We start from the raw sequence: 18,310 nt of genomic DNA on the forward strand, positions 1-18,310 counted from the left end.
TGCTAAATTTTGGTCTGGAGTAAGCGTAACCTAACTCAGATGTCTACGATTTTCAGCAGTAGAAGTCAACAAATAGCCCCATTTCATATAAAATAGGTTGTTACAAATATTTTACTTTATCATATTACAGTAGTCTGTATAATACTGTAAAGTTCAGTACAGTATGTTGTTTTATTATCCTGTACTGCACACTACATAATGGAAACTTGCACAAAAAATCGGCCATACATATGCACTGCATTTCTGAATCAGCTGACTTTTAAGTAAAATCGTAGTAAATATAGTGTACTGTACATTTAGTACAGTACTGTACATTAATTCCTTTTTAAATAAATGTACTGAAAGATATTTTATTGTTCCATTACCCAATTTTTTTTGCTAGAAACTTACGTAAACAAGCGGCCATTTGCATTATGTACTGTACTGTAACGTTTACCTTTTCACGCTTATCAAATCAGCTGACTTGTACCGTACTGTATTTACTGTATGTAACAGTACTGTGCATTTAACTGCTTCATGGTTGTTTTGCTATTGTTAAATAAAATGCAAAAGGTTAGTTTACTGAATTGTTTTATTTTAATTTTGACCGACGGAATCATTCTTTGTAGAGTATACGTCACGTATCTTGTGACGTCATGTATTTGGCGGAAGAGCGCTGACAAACCGAATGATTTTCTTTCATTATGTTGCCAAGTAATCTTATTACAGCATTCCCATAATCGAAACACCGAGTAACGATATCAAGTGTTTTAGTGGTCTGTATCATTAGTTATGAGATTAGTACAACTTACCGTAAAGTTAAGAAAAAAAAAAGTCTGATGTTATATTTCTTCTGGCGGAAGGCGAGAGGCAAAGCAAGTGATTTTCTTCCGATCCGTTACTATTCCCATAATCGAAACATCGAATAAGGATATAAAGAATTTTTTAATATTTTTCAAAGAAATATGAAGACAACTGCATTAAAAATCAAAATACGGAGACAGAGAGAGAGAGAGAGAGAGAGAGAGAGAGAGAGAGAGAGAGAGAGAGAGAGAGAGAGAGAGAGAGAGAGAGAGAGAGAGAGAGAGAGAGAGGGGGGGTTGCGTATTCCGTTTATAACTAATAATAAGGTCTATCAACGAACTGTATGGAAAATGTGATACCCTATAATATATTAGCGTTGTTGTAATATTCACTATGAAGAGATTTCGAATATCAAGAAAATTATATAAATCAGTGTTATTCGTACTATGCGTGCGCATAATCGTAATACTGCAGCGTCACCTTGAGATCAGCTGATCTCCCAACCAAAAGTAAATCAAAAGTAATTGTTGATTATTGAAATGCTCAAGAAATTGAAAAAAAATATGAACGTGCTTTAATAAACCATAATTAAACACAATAATGTCTAATGAAATATGAAGGCTTAATATTGAACGAAAAATTGAATACTGTATGAAGCTTTAGAATTAACTACCCATATGCGATTGACAGAGCGAGCACACACACACACAGAAAGAGCTACAACGATTTCGCATGATACCTAATAATAAGAACTGTAGGGAAACTGATTTTCTGTAACATATTGGCGCTGATGTAATATTCATCTTGAAGATATTTCTAATATGTTAATAAATAAAAAAAAAATGCCAAAAGTCTGATGACGTTATATTTCTTCTGACGGAAGGCGAGAGGCAAATCAAGTGGTTTTCTTCCGATCCGTTACTATTCCCTTAATTGAAACATCGAATACGGATATAAAATTTTTTTTTAATAATTTTCAAAGAAATATGAAGATTTAACTGCATTAAAAATCAAAATACGGAGAGAGAGAGAGAGAGAGAGAGAGAGAGAGAGAGAGAGAGAGAGAGAGAGAGAGAGAGAGAGAGAGAGAGAGAGAGAGAATTTAACTTGAAATGAAATCTACGGATGTTTACGAACATGTTTGGACTTCCTTCAATTTGTGTTCGTATGTACCGTTGTTCGTAACTCGAATGTTCGTAAGTAGGGGAGCATCTGTACTTGAAAATAATATATTTCCCTACATTATAAACATACTTCTGCTTAGTAAGCTAATATTTTAAAAATTTCTTGCAAGAAAAGTAAATAATTCACATAATGCAAGTCATACTAAGCAGATTACGTCACAGGATTGTGACGTCATCACCATGGCGGACAGAATAGTCTGAATTCCTTCAAGGTAATCACATTCCGCTCTGCTAAGAGTTACGTTACAAAATAGTGACATCAAAATGTTTAATGTAGAAAATGTCTTCCTTCCATTATAATTTCAAGAGTTGTTCATTAATAATGTAGGGGGAAAAAATCTTTGATCCCTCAATGTACGAACAAGGAACGAAAACAAATACATACATGCTCCCTGCTAATTACAGTGCGGGAAATAAGAGCACCTCGAAAGCTGGTCTAGCCCAACACCCAAAGTTTAACAACAGAAGAGCCATTACTGGGTCTGGACATCTTTGCTTGAAAATCAAGTTCAATTAAACTGTCCAAGTTGGACCAGCAAAAAACTATCCTATACAATATCTTCGATAGTTGAAAGGCAGCGAAAGCTATTAACAATAATCAGACAAAAAGTACTTCACCAAATTGTAGAATAAAGTAATATACTGTATCCACGAAGCGAATTCCCGAGGTGTTGACTTGATCTACGACAGAGAATTTCTGAAGAATGTTGGGAATGGTTCTGATAACCTATGAGTGATGGCGCTCATGTATGACCACCTACTGTCATGGCGGCGATCGCCACGAATTTGAATTTTGTCGTGCCGCGTCGAAATACGAGATTTAAGCTATATATATGTAACTACCAGGGAAGTTACATATTTAAAATTACTACATACAAGATATATCACTACAGTTACAAAACGGAACTTTAAAATCCTAACAAAACCATGACTGCAGAACCTGAGGAATTGAAAGACTTAGAAATATTAGGATTCTCAACAAAGTCAGCCTCCAAAACAAAAGAAACATTACTACAGAAATAAGCTTAAAGGAGAACCCCGCAACACTATGATTTTATGACATCTGTAATGACCAGTAATAAACTTGAACACTTACTATCTAATGAACCATCTATACAGAACATATAACTGGAAAATACTGTACTGCAATAATTTTCCCTAAATCAATACAGTCCTCATCAATCTCCTGTCCACCATCAGGCTGCAAAGTCACTTGAACGTTCCTAAATTCTGAACAGTATGGCCGCATACGATGCCGTGCAGATCACCGTGGGCCCACAATAGCAATGTCTGAAAATCTCCAATTGTAAACCTGCACTGTGATAAGGTTCTGTGTCATCGACAATTTTCTGTCAACAACAGCAGAGCCCCAAATCTCTCATTCTTAAAAGGGGTTTTGATGATTCTGGAACCGTTCAGACTAAACTTGAACACAGTCACTCTCCTCCTAACATCTGAATTCACTTCCTGTGCCTATGACCAGATATGACAAATTCGTAGATAATTTGTATATTTCCTAACTATACAAACCTTAGCTATTTAATATGGGTTATTACTTCGGCATAGCTGAAATGACGAGCCATTAGAGTTTTTACGAGGGTTTACTACCCCACCGCTAGTTAGCGGGGGGGGGGGGGGGGGGTAAGGAGGGGTAGCTTGCTAACCCCCCCCTCACACACACCTGTGAATACTTCACTTTGCTTAGAGGTAGGACTTCACAGGGGACAGGGCTGGCGGGCAAGTTTGATTAAATAGCTAAGGTTTGTATAAAGTAGTTAGGAAAAATAAATTATCTACGAATTTGTCATTTGTTCCGTAACTGAAATACAAACCACGCTATTTAATATGGGTGACTCACCCCTTAAGAAGGGTGGTAAGTCCCTGCCATACTGGCTTTGCCTGGGGACTCCATATTTGAGTGTGTAAGTACTCAGGCAATACGGAGTCCCTGCACCTCGCTAGCATTGCTGTGCAACTGCTGTGGACTATATAAGCTGTGTGTGAAGGTGAAGAGCGTGACTCGTCCTAGGAAGTTGACCTGAAGTTCTTCAGATGGAATTTTAGGCTAGGACTCTCCCAATACCACCTCGTCAGGTATGGGGACGTGACAGTATTAACCTTAATACTAGGAACACAAGGAAGCATGGTTTACCTGCAGTGGTTTGAGGTCAGCTGTGCAGAGAACCCAGGATGCTGCTTTCTCCAAGGGAGGAGAGGATGAAGAAAAGAATAAGGGCCAGACAAACCTTTTCATTCAGGCAGACTAAAACCAGGTAACAATGCCCTCAACCTTCTGCTACCTGTCCATTAAGGAGCCTAAGGTTAGACCAGCTGTTGTGCAGCCACCACAGGGCCGATAGAGAACTTATCGAGTCTCCTGTGTGTCAAGTCTTGCAGGTAGTGGGCTGTGAAGGTCGTCTGACGCTTCCACACCCCAGCTTCCAGGACCTGCGTCACTGAATAGTTCTTCTTGAAGGCCAGGGACGTACCTATGCCCCTGACATCATGTGCTCTAGAGCGACGTGACGGAGGAGGGTCAGGATTCAAGGCTAGGTGTATTACCTTGCGAATCCAGGTTGAGATGGTATTCCTAGTAACCCTCCTCTTCGTTTTCCCAGTGCTCACAAACAAGGCTTGCATTTGGGGACGAACTGCAGCTGTTCTTTTAAGATACAACCTCGGACTCCTTACTGGGCACAGTAGATGGTCTGGGTCATCTGTTAGAGAACGAAGACTCGAAACCTGGAAAGAGTCGAACCGAGGGTCAGGCACTCCCGGATTCTTAGTCTTGGCAACAAACTCAGGGACGAACCTGAACGTTACCTCCCCCCATCCCCTTGAATGAGCGATGTCGTATGAGAGACCATGAAGTTCGCTGACTCGTTTGGCCGAAGCCAAAGCTAGCAGGAACACCGTCTTCCAAGTAAGGTGGAGATCTGAAGCCTGGCGTAAAGGTTCGTTGGGAGGTCTCTTCAGAGACCTGAGAACTCAAACCACGTTCCATGGAGGAGGTCTCACTTCCGACTGAGGGCAGGTAAGTTCATAACTCCGTATGAGTAGAGAAAGTTCCAGCGAGGAAGAAAAGTCCACTCCTTTGAGCCTGAAGGTTAGACTTAAGGCTGAGCGATAGCCTTTCACCGCCGAGACTGAAAGGCGCATTTCTTCCCGCAAATACACGAAGAACTCCGCTATTGCTGGAATAGTGGCATCGAGTGGAGAGATACCCCTTCCACAACACCAACCACAGAAAACCCGCCACTTCGCCTGGTAGACCCCTGCAGATGACTTGCGCAGGTGTCCAGACATCCTATTCGCAACTTGCTGCGAAAATCCTCTCTCAGCGAGGAGGTGCTGGATAGTCTCCAGGCGTAAAGTCAAAGCGAAGCTACGGCTTTGTAGAAGATGTTGGCGTGCGGTTGTTTGAGTAGCTCGTGACGTGGAGGGAGTTCTCTTGGGAGCTCCGTCAGGAGTTGCAGAAGGTTCGGAAACCACTCTGCGTGATGCCATAGCGGAGCTATCAGGGTCATCGATAGATTGACCGATATTCTGGTCTTGTTGAGCACCATCCTCATCAGACAGAACGGGGGAAAGGCGTAAACATCGATGTTGTCCCACCGTTGTTGGAAGGCATCTTGCCAGAGAGCCTTAGGGTCCGGGACTGGGGATCCAAAGACCATTCGGTACTCACTATCTGAGTCGCTCTGCTCAGACTGTCAGCCAGCACATTCCTCTTGCCTGGAATGAAGCGAGCCGAAAGTGTGACCGAGTGGACTTCGGACCATCTCAGTATCTCTACTGCAAGATGGGATAGCTGTTCTGAGAAGGTACCTCCCTGCTTGTTGATATAAGCCACTACTGTGGTGTTGTCGCTCATCACCACCACAGAGTGGCCCGCCAGGACCTGATGGAACTTCTGAAGTGCCAGGAATACGGCCTTCATTTCTAGCAGGTTTATGTGGAGGTACTTTTCTGATTCTGACCACAGGCCTGAGGTCCTGTGGTTCAGAACGTGGGCCCCCCCCCTATCTTTGATGCGTCCGAAAGCAACATCAAATCCGGGGGAAGGACGAGAAGATCCACTCCCTTTCGTAGATTCTCGTCTGCCAACCACCACTGAAGGTCCGTCTGTTCCGCGGGACCCATAGGGATCAGAGAGTCCGAGGAATCGTGTCCCTGATTCCACCGAGACTTGAGTCGCCACTGGAGAGATCTCATTCTGAGGCGACCGTTTGGAACTAGACAGGCCAGGGAAGAAAGGTAACCGAGGAGACGTAACCACGATTGGGCTGGGAGTTCTTCTCCTCTGAGGAAAGGATCTGCGACCCTCCTCAGCCTTGCTATCCTGTCGTCTGATGGGAAGGCTTTGTGGAGATTGGTGTCCAAGATCATGCCTAGATATACCAGTCACTGAGTTGGAAGCAGAGAAGACTTCTCGAGATTTACTATGATCCCTAGATCTTGGCAAAGTTCGAGAAGCCTGTCTCGGTGGCGAAGAAGGGTTGCCTTCGAGTCTGCTAGGATCAGCCAGTTGTCCAGGTAACGAAGGAGACGGATACCGATCCTGTGAGCCCAAGATGATATCAGGGTGAACACTCTGGTGAACACTTGAGGAGCTGTGGAGAGACCAAAGCACAGCACCTTGAACTGGTAGATCTTGTTGTCTAGGCAAAATCTCAAGTACTTCCTGGAAGACGGATGGACTGGGATCTGGAAGTACGCGTCCATCAGGTCCAGTGTACACATGAAGTCTTGCAGTCTCACTGCAAGTCTGACCGTGTCTGCTGTCTCCATGCTGATCGGAGTCTGTTTGACAATCCCGTTCAGGGTCGAGAGGTCGATGACTAGTCTCCAGCCTCCAGACGCCTTCTTTACAAGAAAGAGTCGACTGTAGAAGCCTGGGGACCCGTCTGCCACCTTTTGGAGAGCGTCCTTCTTCAACATGGTCTTCTGCCCGGAGGGCTTGCCCCCTTACTGAACCCATGGTAAGGGAGCCCAATGACACTGGCTTCGCTGTCAGGGGAGGTAGAGATGATGTGAATGGGACGCGATATCCCTGACTGATCACGGAAATCGTCCAGGTATCTGCCTCGAGTTGCTGCCACCTTATCGCGCAACTTTGTAGGCATCCCCCCACTCGTGGACATGCAGGGGGACTGCCAATCCTAGCATTTACGGGCTCGGCCGCTCCCTCTAGGATTTTCACCTCCCCTGGAGGACATCCTGCCCTTCCTGTCCTTGACGGGAAAGGGCTTAGACACCTTTGGCTTTGCCGCTGTTGTTTTCTTCGTATTCTTAGCTGGACGGGGCTGTTGAGTTGCTGGAGGTTTGTAGGGCCTCGATGTCAGGGCCCTATGGAGGAGGGAATCCTGGTTGGACTTCCTCCACCTCTCAGCAGCTACCTCCACGTCCTTAGGCTCGAACAAACTCTTACCGAGTACGGAAGAGTGTCTGAGCCTGCTAACGTCGGAACTGGGGACCTTCTGGTGAAATCTCTTGGCAACTGCGTCTCGACGTTTCAGGATCGTATTGGCCCACAAGCTCGAGACTTGGTGGGCCAGAAACTCGATGGTCCGCGTGCCTGAGAGTAAGAATGTCTCCAGTGCCTTGCTGGTGCTTTCTTTGGACAGGTCCTCAGACCGCACCAGGATGCCCAGAGACCCCAGCCAGATGTCAAGCCACGAAGTTGCCTGCATGGCACACTTCGCCACCTTCTCCTGGCTTAGGATCTCAGTAGCAGATTACGAAACCTGCCGGTTGGAGAGTCTCTCTAGAGGGACTCCCCCAGTGAGTTCTTCCACAGAATGGTGAATGGGAAGACCCAAACAAGTCTCCTCTAAGATCTCGAAATACCTCCTCTGGTGGACTCGAGGAGGAGGGAGGAGCTTGTTACCGGCGCTGTATCTGTTGGAGGAGGCAAGCTCAGAAAGCTGGCCTTCGACCTTGTCTCTGGAACTCTTCATCCGTTGTGACCAGGGCAAAGCTGCACTGGCCCTAGAGGGCTTCTGGGTGCCGTAGACTTGGTCCAAGACCGTGTCCTTACCCTCACGAGGAGGAATCTCAGGGTCCGGAAACCAGTTGAGATTTCTCATGAGGGTCAAAACTTGCCAGAACGCATGTTCTGACTCTTGATGCTCTCCTCCCGAAGGGCTAGCAGCAAAGTCTCCCGTCCCCAGTGGCTCTTCCTGGGGGGACTCGTGGACATTCTCCGAAGGTCTAGGCAGTTCCTGTCTGATCCTTGCAGAAGACTTAGGCAAAGTCTTCGAGTCCTTCGGCTCCCTCCTGGGAGGGATACAGGACTCTAGCAACGATGAATGCAGGCTCTTCTCCAACCCCGTGCGAGAAGACTTCTCAGGGAGAGGCGGAGTTTCCCCCATTGGTCGCGCTGTCAGACACTCCCTAGGAGGAGGTTCGCCTGAAACGAAGCTGAAAGAGAGTCCTTACACCTGTCCGGGAACATCCCCTCCTCCGGCGAGCGCACTGTTCTGCGCTTGCGAGGGGGGGAAAGAGACGATGACCTGTCCGCCTGAAGCCCCATGAAGTCGCGTGTGGGATCGCACGATGAGCCCTGCCCTGGATCGCGCGCGGAAGGATCGTGCGAGACAGGAATTTTGCGTGGTGATGGCGAGGGCGTGCGGGGCGCAGGAGCTGGAACGTGGGGTGGGGTTGAAGGCTGGATGGGAGCTGGAGCGTGAGCAACCTTCTGCTCACGCGTGCACGGGCGCGCAGGAACCTGCTGAAGAGCCCGTGCGGGTGAGACTATTTGGCGCGCGTGCGCAGGAGAAATGTTCCTAGCGCGTGGGCGTGGAGCGCGCGGGTCTGGAAGCACGGGTCGAGGGCGCGATTGCGCAGCCTTGTGAGAGCACAAAGGTGAACTTGCGCGCTGGCGCGCAGGAGAACATTGCGCAGGTGTTGCAGGAACTGCCCCCTGAGGAGAACGAGGGCGCGCTGGGCGCGCAGGAGATCGCGGGCGCACAGGCGTGTGCTGCTGCGATGGCCGCGCAACAGGATTCGGGCGCACTGGTGTGCGATGCTGCGATGGGAGCGCAGGCCGCGCAACAGGAATCGGGCGCGCAGGTGTGCGCTGCTCGCTGTGTCAGGAACTGCAGCTGCGCGCTTAACTCCAGAAGTGCGCTGAGGCACTGGAGAGCGCTGACGAATAGGAGAGCGCTTGAGCGCTGTGGCAGGAACTGCAGGAGAGCGCTGGCACGCAGGTGAGCGCGTGTGCGCAGGAGAGCGCTGGCACGCTATAGCAGGAACTGCATGTGGGCGCTGGGGCGCAGGAGATCGTGGGCGCGCACAGGGACCCTGGCGCGTAAGAACAGGAGCAGGAGCGCGAACGCGCGCAGTAGAGTGCAATGGCACTAAATCAGGAACAGCAGCAAGATGGCGTGCAGGGGGTGCCTGGCGCTTAAGGGACTGAGGCACAGTCTTGCGCTAGAGACCCTTGTGCCCTGAAGGGACCGGTGCCTGTGCAATGACAGGATCAGCAACCTTGAAGGGTGACGGCAGGACAGCAGGTCTGGAGGGTGACAGGTCAGGGGGTCCCGAAGGACGACCTTCCACCGAAGGAGATCACGAACGATCTTTAGAGAGGTCTAAGGTGGTAGCTGGCAGGATCGGTGAACGATGAGTCTCCTCCGCAGAGGACTGCAGGGACGACGAGCCGAAAAGGCGCCTCCTAACTCCCTTGTGAGGAGAAGGAAGTCCTCTACGGCGAAGGGGAGGATGAGCCTTCCGCCTTATACGCCCTCTAGGGGCCGTGGGATCAGTAAGCTGACCTTCATAAGGCCTCCGCAGAGGAGTCTCTGTAAGTGAACTCCCCCGAGGGGGAGAGTCACCAGCAGGAGAGACCGTGGGACTAAGTTCCACCCTCGAAAGATTTTCAGAGGGGGAATCAGAGCCTTCAGCTACCTCAGCAACAACAGGAGCAGTTTGATCCGACACACCGGAGGCCTCCGTTATAACAACGTCGACGATAGACAGAGGATCTACGTCTGTTATCGCCGGCGATTGCTTAACAGCTGTTCCCAGCTTGATCATATCAAACAAGGCTTCCTTGGAGGGCGAACCCTGAAGCCCCTAGGACGACCAAAGCTTGTAACAAATCATGATTATGTACAGTGAAATCAATATCCTCCTCCGAGGGAGGAGGGGCAGCTGCCTCGCTATGGGAGGCAACTACCTCTCCCGCACCCCGGGATCAGTCAACAGAACAAAGGTCTACGCTCCCCCTCGACGGCCTCTCGGAAGAGACCGATCGAGTGGGAGCTTCGGAAGAAGAGGCCTTGGGATTTTCTCTCTTCAAAGAAGCCTTTGGAGGAGAAATATCCCTTTTGGACTTCTTCTTCCGGAGCCGGGCAAACCTCTCCCACTGGGAGGTAGACCACTCCCTACACTCACCGCATATATTACCCTTTTCACACCGTTGGCCCCTACAATGAGGACACAAGGTGTGAGGATCTGTGTCGACCGCCGACATAAAGGTCCCACAGGGGCAGTCAGGTAAACCAGGACACGTACGCATATTGATAGAGGCCAACTTCACACACTCTGTAGAAAAAGAAAAAGCAAAACAGATTAATGGCAGTCAAAGCGAGGGTGAGAGCAGACACGTCTGTTCATCACCCGAGCCAAAAGCAAAGTGAAGTATTCACAGGTGTGTGTGTGTGTGTGTGTGTGTGTGTGTGTGTGTGTGTGTGTGTGTGTGGGGGGGGGGGCAGGGGGGGGGTAGCAAGCTACCTCTCCCTACCCCCCGCTAACTAGCGGTGGGGTAGTAAACCCTCGTTAAAACTCTAATGGCTTGTCATTTCAGCTACGCCGAAGTAATAACCCATATTAAATAGCATGGTTTGTATTTCAGTTACGGAACAAATGGCATTTCAATAGCTCCTGTGAACCACTAATGTTAAGACACCCTTTAAAATGTTTTTCTAAAATCTTGGTAGGTCACTGGTCACTTTCAGAAAACATTGACGTCAATTACAAGTTTTGGGAAGTGACTCATGTAGCAGGGCAGAAATATTTACAATACAAGTTTTTACCAAGCTGACTAGCAACATATAAAGGTGCAGGATAATGCAGTACCCTTCCAATTATTTTACTTGTGCCACGGCTTGACTCAAATTCTAGTTGCCTCTCCAAACCCTACAGGGAGTAGGGCGTGCTGCAAAAAAGAATTTCGTTAGACAAATGTTAGGACCAAAAATATATATAACGGAGAACTCGTATGTAATGAAAAAATAAAAAATAAGTATTTTTCCTAACGATAGTATTAATTTTTTCACAACGAAGTTCTAGAAGAGGAGGGCAAGAGACTAATAGAAGGGACTCCCTCCTGCCGGCTCTAGAGGGTGAAGTGCCGAAGCTAACCCCAGCAGGAACGGAAACACTGTCCTGCTGAGCTCCACGAATGCCTCCAGTAGCCTATCCTTCGACGGAGGACCTAAAAGTTCCAAGGAAGGTCACAGTAGACACAAAGTATCTTGGGATGCAGACAACCTTCCTGACCAGAGGGTTGCCCAAAAGGTAAAAGGCCATTGCTCATACTCACTCAACTACCAGAGGAGGCTGAATGAGAAGAGGCAGAGGGGTAAATACCAAGAGAAGGAAGAAGTCGTTGGGATTTCTTAGACCTCAAAAATGATTCTGAAACAAAGAATCCCTTTTAGACATCTTCCTCCATCTGCCATACCTCTCCTACTGGGAGGATGGCCACTCTCAACACTCATTGCATGGAGCAGCCTTTATGCAGTAGTGTCCTCTGAATTAAGGGCAATGCTGGTGAGGATCCGTCTCCATAGCCGACATAAACATGATGCAAGTCACCCAGTATGCCAAGACAAAACCGCAAGTCAGCAATCCTCAAAACTCACTCACACCTGAAAAAGAATTAACGTATTTGACGGCCTATAAGACGCACCCTCATTTCAGCAGGTCAGATTCATGGAAACAGTTTTTAGTGTATTTAAGCATATACTGTTGAAAATAGTCTAGCTTTACATTGTAGAACACAAACATCGTATATTTCCATGCATAAGGCGACCATTAGTGCATAGGCTAGTTTTTGTTGTATATTTAAAAATCCAAAATAAATTACATAGACCATTTTATATCATGTTTTTGCTAAACACGCAGCATAAAACCAAAAGCATTGCTTTTTTTCATCACAACGAACAAACGAACGCATTTACACATTTGTGTATAAGTTAACTTTAGCAGCAACAGATATCTTGACTAGTATTAATTATGAAATAATAATATTATTAATTTTATTTTACTCACTTTATCCTTAGTAATTAAAAATAATTGAAACGAGCAATTCTATAGCAAGTTTTTCCTAATAAATGTTCCCTAGAACAGGAAATCTTTTGTTTATGTTTCATTGCCGATCATAAAGAACAAACAAACGCATTTACACATCCAAGGGATATCTAACAATACTATCAGCTTTCAGTAAAGATGTTATTACAAATATTTTACTTGCCATGTCCTTAAAAATTTCTACACGTCTCATAAGAGAAAAGCCATTTTGTTTGTGTTTAGTCAACAATAACAAAGTACCGCTAATGACAGTATGATGTGACATTGAAGATGGTGCTTGATTGGAGAGAGTGAGGATAATTCAAATCTGTGTGGATTTTTAATGGAAAATAAATATCATAATCTAAATTTGATTACTACCGTTATTAACGATGCCATTAAAATTATCGAATGGCTAAGGAAATAGAAAGTTAAAAGATCGCTGAGAACGCAACCATAACTTGATGTTTACATTTTGTCAGCTAATGTTTATAAACGAAAGTCACAGCATTTGTTTATATTGCTTTCATTTTAACATATTCATTTTTAAAGGATCGGCAATAATACATTACTGTAATGCCAGCAATAAAAATAAAATAAGGATACAAGGTGTTTAGTGCAGGTAAAAGTACCTACCGTAAGCTGGGTTAGATAAGCCTAAGCCTACAGTAGGTCTCAAACTTTACCTACGATGTATAAGGCGCAGGGAGATTTTCTCAGCCAAAATTTTGGGAAAAAAGTGTCATAGGCTGTCAAATACGATAGTAGAGCTTCCAAGCAAGTTAGTTCCGGGAACTTGAAAGAGAACGTCAACTCTCAACCACAGCTTAAATCAAAGTGGGGTTGTAGCGAGTGAGTAGGGGCTGTGCTTCACCTCTACCCACTGGTAACAACCAGTATGGTTGTTAACACCTTGCTAAACGTTTAAATAGCTGTGTTGCAGCCTGCACTGTTATCTATCTCCTATGTAAAGAACACAGGTTTGTATTCATGTCAAAATAAAATGGGAATTACTGTATATCCACAAACATACAAAGAAGTATGAAAAGTAAGTTAAATTTGCTCATGTAAACAAACTACATAAATTACTCTTGATATGAATATCAATCCTTCTAATTACATACCAGTTTTGGTCTCCACTCCTCAGCACGGCTGATGCAAGACATAGTTGTTCTCGGGTAGTCCATGTATCCACCTGATACTGCTTTAATTTAAGACCTGTAAAAAAACATCAAAAATTCGTATTACAGAAAGATGTAGTGAAAATTCCTGGCAGTAAAGCAGGTGTTTTTCAGATTATCGTTCATCTAGAACCAAACATGACAAATTCGTAGATACAGTAATTTATATTTTTCCTAACTATACAAATCTTAGCTATTTAATATGGGTATTACTTTCGGTGTAGCTGAAATGACGAGCCATTAGAATTTTAACGAGGGTTTACTACCTCACCGCTAGTTAGCGAGGGGGTAGGGACCCCTCCCCCCTCATACACCAGTGATTAGCTCACTTTGCTTAAGAGGTAGGACTTCCCGGGGGACAGGGCTGGCGGGCAAGTTTGATTAAATAGCTAAGGTTTGTATAGTTAGGAAAGGTACAAATTATCTACGAATTTGTCATTTGTTCCGTATCTGAAATACAAACCACGCTATTTAATATGGGTGACTCAACCCTTAGGAAGGGTGGTAAGTCCCAGCCATTACTGGCTTTTGGCTTTTGCCCGGGGACTCAGTATCTGAGTGTGTCATTACTCAAAGATAAGGAGTCCCTGCACCTCGCAAGTGCCTTGCTCTGCAAGGACCGCGGCCTACGTAAGCTTGTGTGTGAAGGAATGAAGTGTGACTCGTCCTAGGAAGTTGACCTGAAGTCCTTTAGATGGAATTCTAGGATAGGACGTTCCCAATACCACTTCGTAAGGGTATGGGGACGTGACCGTATTATCTTAATACTAGGAACACAAGGAAACATGGTTTACCTGCAGTGGTTTGAGGTCAGCTGTGCAGAGAACCCAGGATGCTGCTTTCCCTAAGAGAGGGGAGAATGAAGAAAAGAATAAGGGCCAGGCATACCTTTTCATTCATGCAGACTAAAACCGGGTAACAATGCCCTCAACCCTCTGCTACTTGTCCATTAAGGAGCCTGAGGTTTAAACCAGCTGTTGTGCAGCCACCACAGGGCTGATAGAAAACATATCGAGCCTCCTGTTGGTCACGTCTTGCAGGTAGTGGGCTGTGAAGGTCGTCTGACGCTTCCAAACCTGCGTCACTGAGTACAGTAGTTCTTCTTGAAGGCCAGGGACGTAGCAATGCCCCTGACATCGTGTGCTCTAAGGCGACGTGACGGAGGAGGGTCGGGATTCAGGGAATGATGGATAACCCAGCGAATCCACGCTGAGATAGTATTCTTAGTGACCCACCTCTTCGTCCTTCCGGTGCTAACAAGCAATGCCTGCGCCCGAGAACGAATTGCAGCTGCTCTCTTAAGATAGACCCTCAGACTCCTCACTGGGCACAGTGGGAGATGGTCTGGGTCATCTGTTACAGAACGAAGACTCGAAATCCGGAAAGAGTTGAACCGAGGGTCCGGCAATCCTGGATGTTGAGTCTTAGCAACAAACTCAGGGACGAATCTGAACGTTACCTCCCCCCATCCCCTTGAATGGGCGATGTCATACGAGAGACCATGAAGTTCGCCGACTCGCTTGGCCGAGGCCAAAGCAAGTAGGAACATCGTCTTCCAAGTCAGGTAGCGATCAGAAGCCTGGCGTAATAGTTCGTAGGGAGGTCTCTTAAAAAGACCTGAGAACTCGAACCTCGTTCCATGGAAGTGGTCTCACTTCCGACTGAGGGCAGGTAAGTTCATAACTTCGTATGAGTAGAGAAAGTTCCAGCGAAGAGGAAATGTCCATTCCTTTGAGCCTGAAGGCAAGACTTAAGGCTGAGCGATAGCCTTTCATTGCCGAGACTGAAAGGCGCATTTCTTCCCGCAAATACACGAGAAACTCCGCTATTGCTGGAATAGTGGCATCAAGTGGAGAGATACCCCTTCCACGACACCAACCACAGAAAACTCTCCCCTTTGCCTGGTAAACCCCTGCGGATGACTTTCGCAGGTGTCGAGACATCCTTTCAGCAACTTGTTGCGAAAATCCTCTCTCTGTGAGGAGATGCTGGATAGCCTCAAGACGTGAAGCCGCAGCGAAGCTACAGCTTTGTGAAAGATGTTGGCGTGTGGTTGTTTGAGTAGCTCGTGTCGTGGAGGAAGTTCTCTTGGGAGTTCCGTCAGGAGCTGCAGAAGGTCTGGAAACCACTCTGCGTGATGCCATAGCGGAGCTATCAAGGTCATTGAAAGGTTGACTGATATTCTGGTCTTGTTGAGTACCCTCCTCATCAGACAGAACGGGGGGAAAGGCGTATACGTCGATGTTGTCCCACCGTTGTTGGAAGGCATCTTGCCAGAGTGCCTTGGGATCCGGGCCTGGGGAGCAGTACAGCGGAAGCTTGAAATTCAAAGCTGTCGCGAACAGATCCACAGTCGGGAAACCCCACAAAGTCAGGACTTTGTTGGCTACTAGACGATCCAAAGACCACTCGGTACTCACTATCTGGAATGCGCTGCTCAAACTGTCGGCGAGCACATTCCTCTTGCCTGGAATGAAACGAGCTGATAGTGGAATCGAGTGGACTTCGGTCCATCTCAGTATCTCTACTGCCAGATGGGATAGCTGCTCTGAAAAGGTACCTCCCTGCTTGTTGATATAAGCCACTAACGTGTTGTCGCTCATCACCACCACGGAGTGACCCGCCATGTACTGTTGGAACTGTTGAAGTGCCAGGAATACGGCCTTCATTTCTAGCAGATTTATGTGGAGGCACTTTTCTTATTCTGACCACAGGCCTGAGGTCCTGTGGTTCAGAACATGGGCCCCCCACTCTTTCTTTGAGGCGTCCGAGAACAGCATCAAATCCAGGGGGAGGACGAGAAGATCCACTCCTCTTCGTAGGTTCTCGTCTGTCACCCACCACTGAAGGTCCCTCCGTTCCGCAGGACCCATAGGGACCAAGACGTCCGGGGAATCGTGTCCCTGATTCCACCGGAACTTGAGTCGCCATTGCAGGGATCTCATCCTGAGGCGACCGTTTGGAACTAGACGGGCCAGGGAAGAAAGGTGACCGAGGAGACGTAACCACGATTAGGCTGGGAGTTCTTCTCCTCTGAGGAAAGGATCTGCGACTCTCCTCAGCCTTGCTATCCTGTCGTCTGATGGGAAGGCTTTGTGGAGATTGGTGTCCAAGATCATGCCTAGATATACCAGTCGCCGAGTTGGAAGCAGAGAAGACTTCTCGAGATTTATCATGATCCCTAGATCTTGGCAAAGTCCCAGAAGGCTCCGAGTCTGCCAGGATCAGCCAGTCGTCCAGATAACAGAGGAGACGGATGCCGATCCTGTGTGCCCACGAAGAAATCAGGGTAAATACCTGAGGTGCTGTGGAGAGACCGAAACACAGCACCTTGAACTGGTAGATCTTGTTGTCTAGGCTGAATCTCAAGTACTTCCTTGAAGACGGATGGACTGGGATCTGGAAGTACGCGTCCTTCAGGTCCAGTGTGCACATGAAGTCTTGTGGTCTCACTGCAAGTCTGACCGTGTCCGCCATCTCCATGCTGAACGAGGTTTGTTTGACAAACCTGTTCAGAGCTGAGAGGTCGATGATTGGTCTCCAGCCTCCAGACGCCTTCCTTACAAGAAAAAGTCGACTGAAGAAGCCTGGGGAACCGTCGACGACCTCCTGGAGAGCGCCCTTCTTTAACATGGTCTCGACTTCTGCCTGTAGGGCTTGCCCCCTTGCCAATCCCCTGGCAAAAGAGCTCAACGACACTGGATCCGCTGTCAGGGGAGGTAGAGGTGTTGTGAATGGGACGCGATATCCCTGACTGATTACGGAAATCGTCCAGGAATCGGCCCCGAGTTGCTGCCACCTGATTGTGCAACTTTGTAGGTATTCCCCCAATGGTGGACATGCTGGGGGATTGCCAATCCTAGCGTTTGCGGCCTCGGCCACTCCCTCTAGAATTTTTCCCTCCCCTGGAGGACTTTTTGCCTTTCTTGTCTTTGACAGGAAAGGGCTTCGACACCGTTGCCTTTGCTGCCACTGCCGGTTTCGTCGTCTTGGACGGGCGAGGTTGTTGAGGTGCTGGAGTTTTATAGGGCTTTGATGCAAGAGCCGTATGTAGGAGAGAGTCCTGGTTGGACTTCCTCTACCTCTCAGCTGCCTGTTCCACATCTTTAGGCTCAAACAGATTCTTTCCCAAAATGGAAAAATATCTGAGCCTGCTGACCTCGACGGCTGGGACCTTCGTGTGGAACCTCTCTGCCACCACATCATGTCGTTTCAGAATGGAATTGGCCCACAAGTTCGAGACTTGGTGGGCCAGAAACTCAATGGTGCGGGTGCCCAAAAGGAGGAAGGTCTCCAGGGCTTTCCTGGTGCTCTCCTTAGACAGGTCCTCGGATCGCAACAGGATGCCAAGAGACCCCAACCAGACATCCAGCCATGAAGTAGCCTGCATGGCACACTTCGCAACCTTCTCCTGACTTAGGATCTCTGTCGCCGAGAAAGACACTTGCTGGCTAGAGAGCCTCTCTAGAGGGACTCCCTTGGTTAGCTCTTCCACAGAATGGTGCAAGGGAAGAGCTAGGCAAGACTCCTCCATGATCTCAAAGTACCTCCTCTGGTGGATACGAGGAGGAGGGAGGAGCTTGTTGCCAGCAGTGGAACGGCTGGAGGAGGCGAGCTCGGAGAGCTGGCCCTCAACCTTATCCCTGGCCCTCTTCACCCCTTGGAACCAGGGCAAAGCCACACTGGCCTTAGCGGGCTTCTGAGTGCCAAAGACTCGGTCCAGGACCGTGTCCTTGCCCTCTCGAGGATGAATCTCAGGATCCGGGAACCCATTGAGATGCCTCATCAGGGTCAGAACCTGCCAAATGGCATGCTCTGACTCCTGTGGCTCCCCTCCTGGAGAACTGGCAGCAAAGTCTCCCG

The 18,310-nt window shown here is 47.5% G+C and overlaps 1 protein-coding gene across 1 annotated transcript in view; it reads right to left on the reverse strand.

The window, feature by feature from the left end:
• The window catches only part of LOC137621022 (bromodomain-containing protein 8-like), a 192,191-nt gene that overhangs the window by 168,787 nt on the left and 5,094 nt on the right, over positions 1-18,310 (reverse strand). Inside the window, exon 2 of the mRNA XM_068351461.1 lies at positions 13,391-13,484. Within this exon, the coding sequence (XP_068207562.1) occupies positions 13,391-13,484 (94 nt within the window). The remainder of the gene's footprint in view (positions 1-13,390; positions 13,485-18,310) is intronic.

This window comes from Palaemon carinicauda, chromosome 27, assembly GCF_036898095.1.
Source record: "Palaemon carinicauda isolate YSFRI2023 chromosome 27, ASM3689809v2, whole genome shotgun sequence".
NCBI classification, from domain to species: Eukaryota; Metazoa; Arthropoda; class Malacostraca; order Decapoda; family Palaemonidae; genus Palaemon; species Palaemon carinicauda.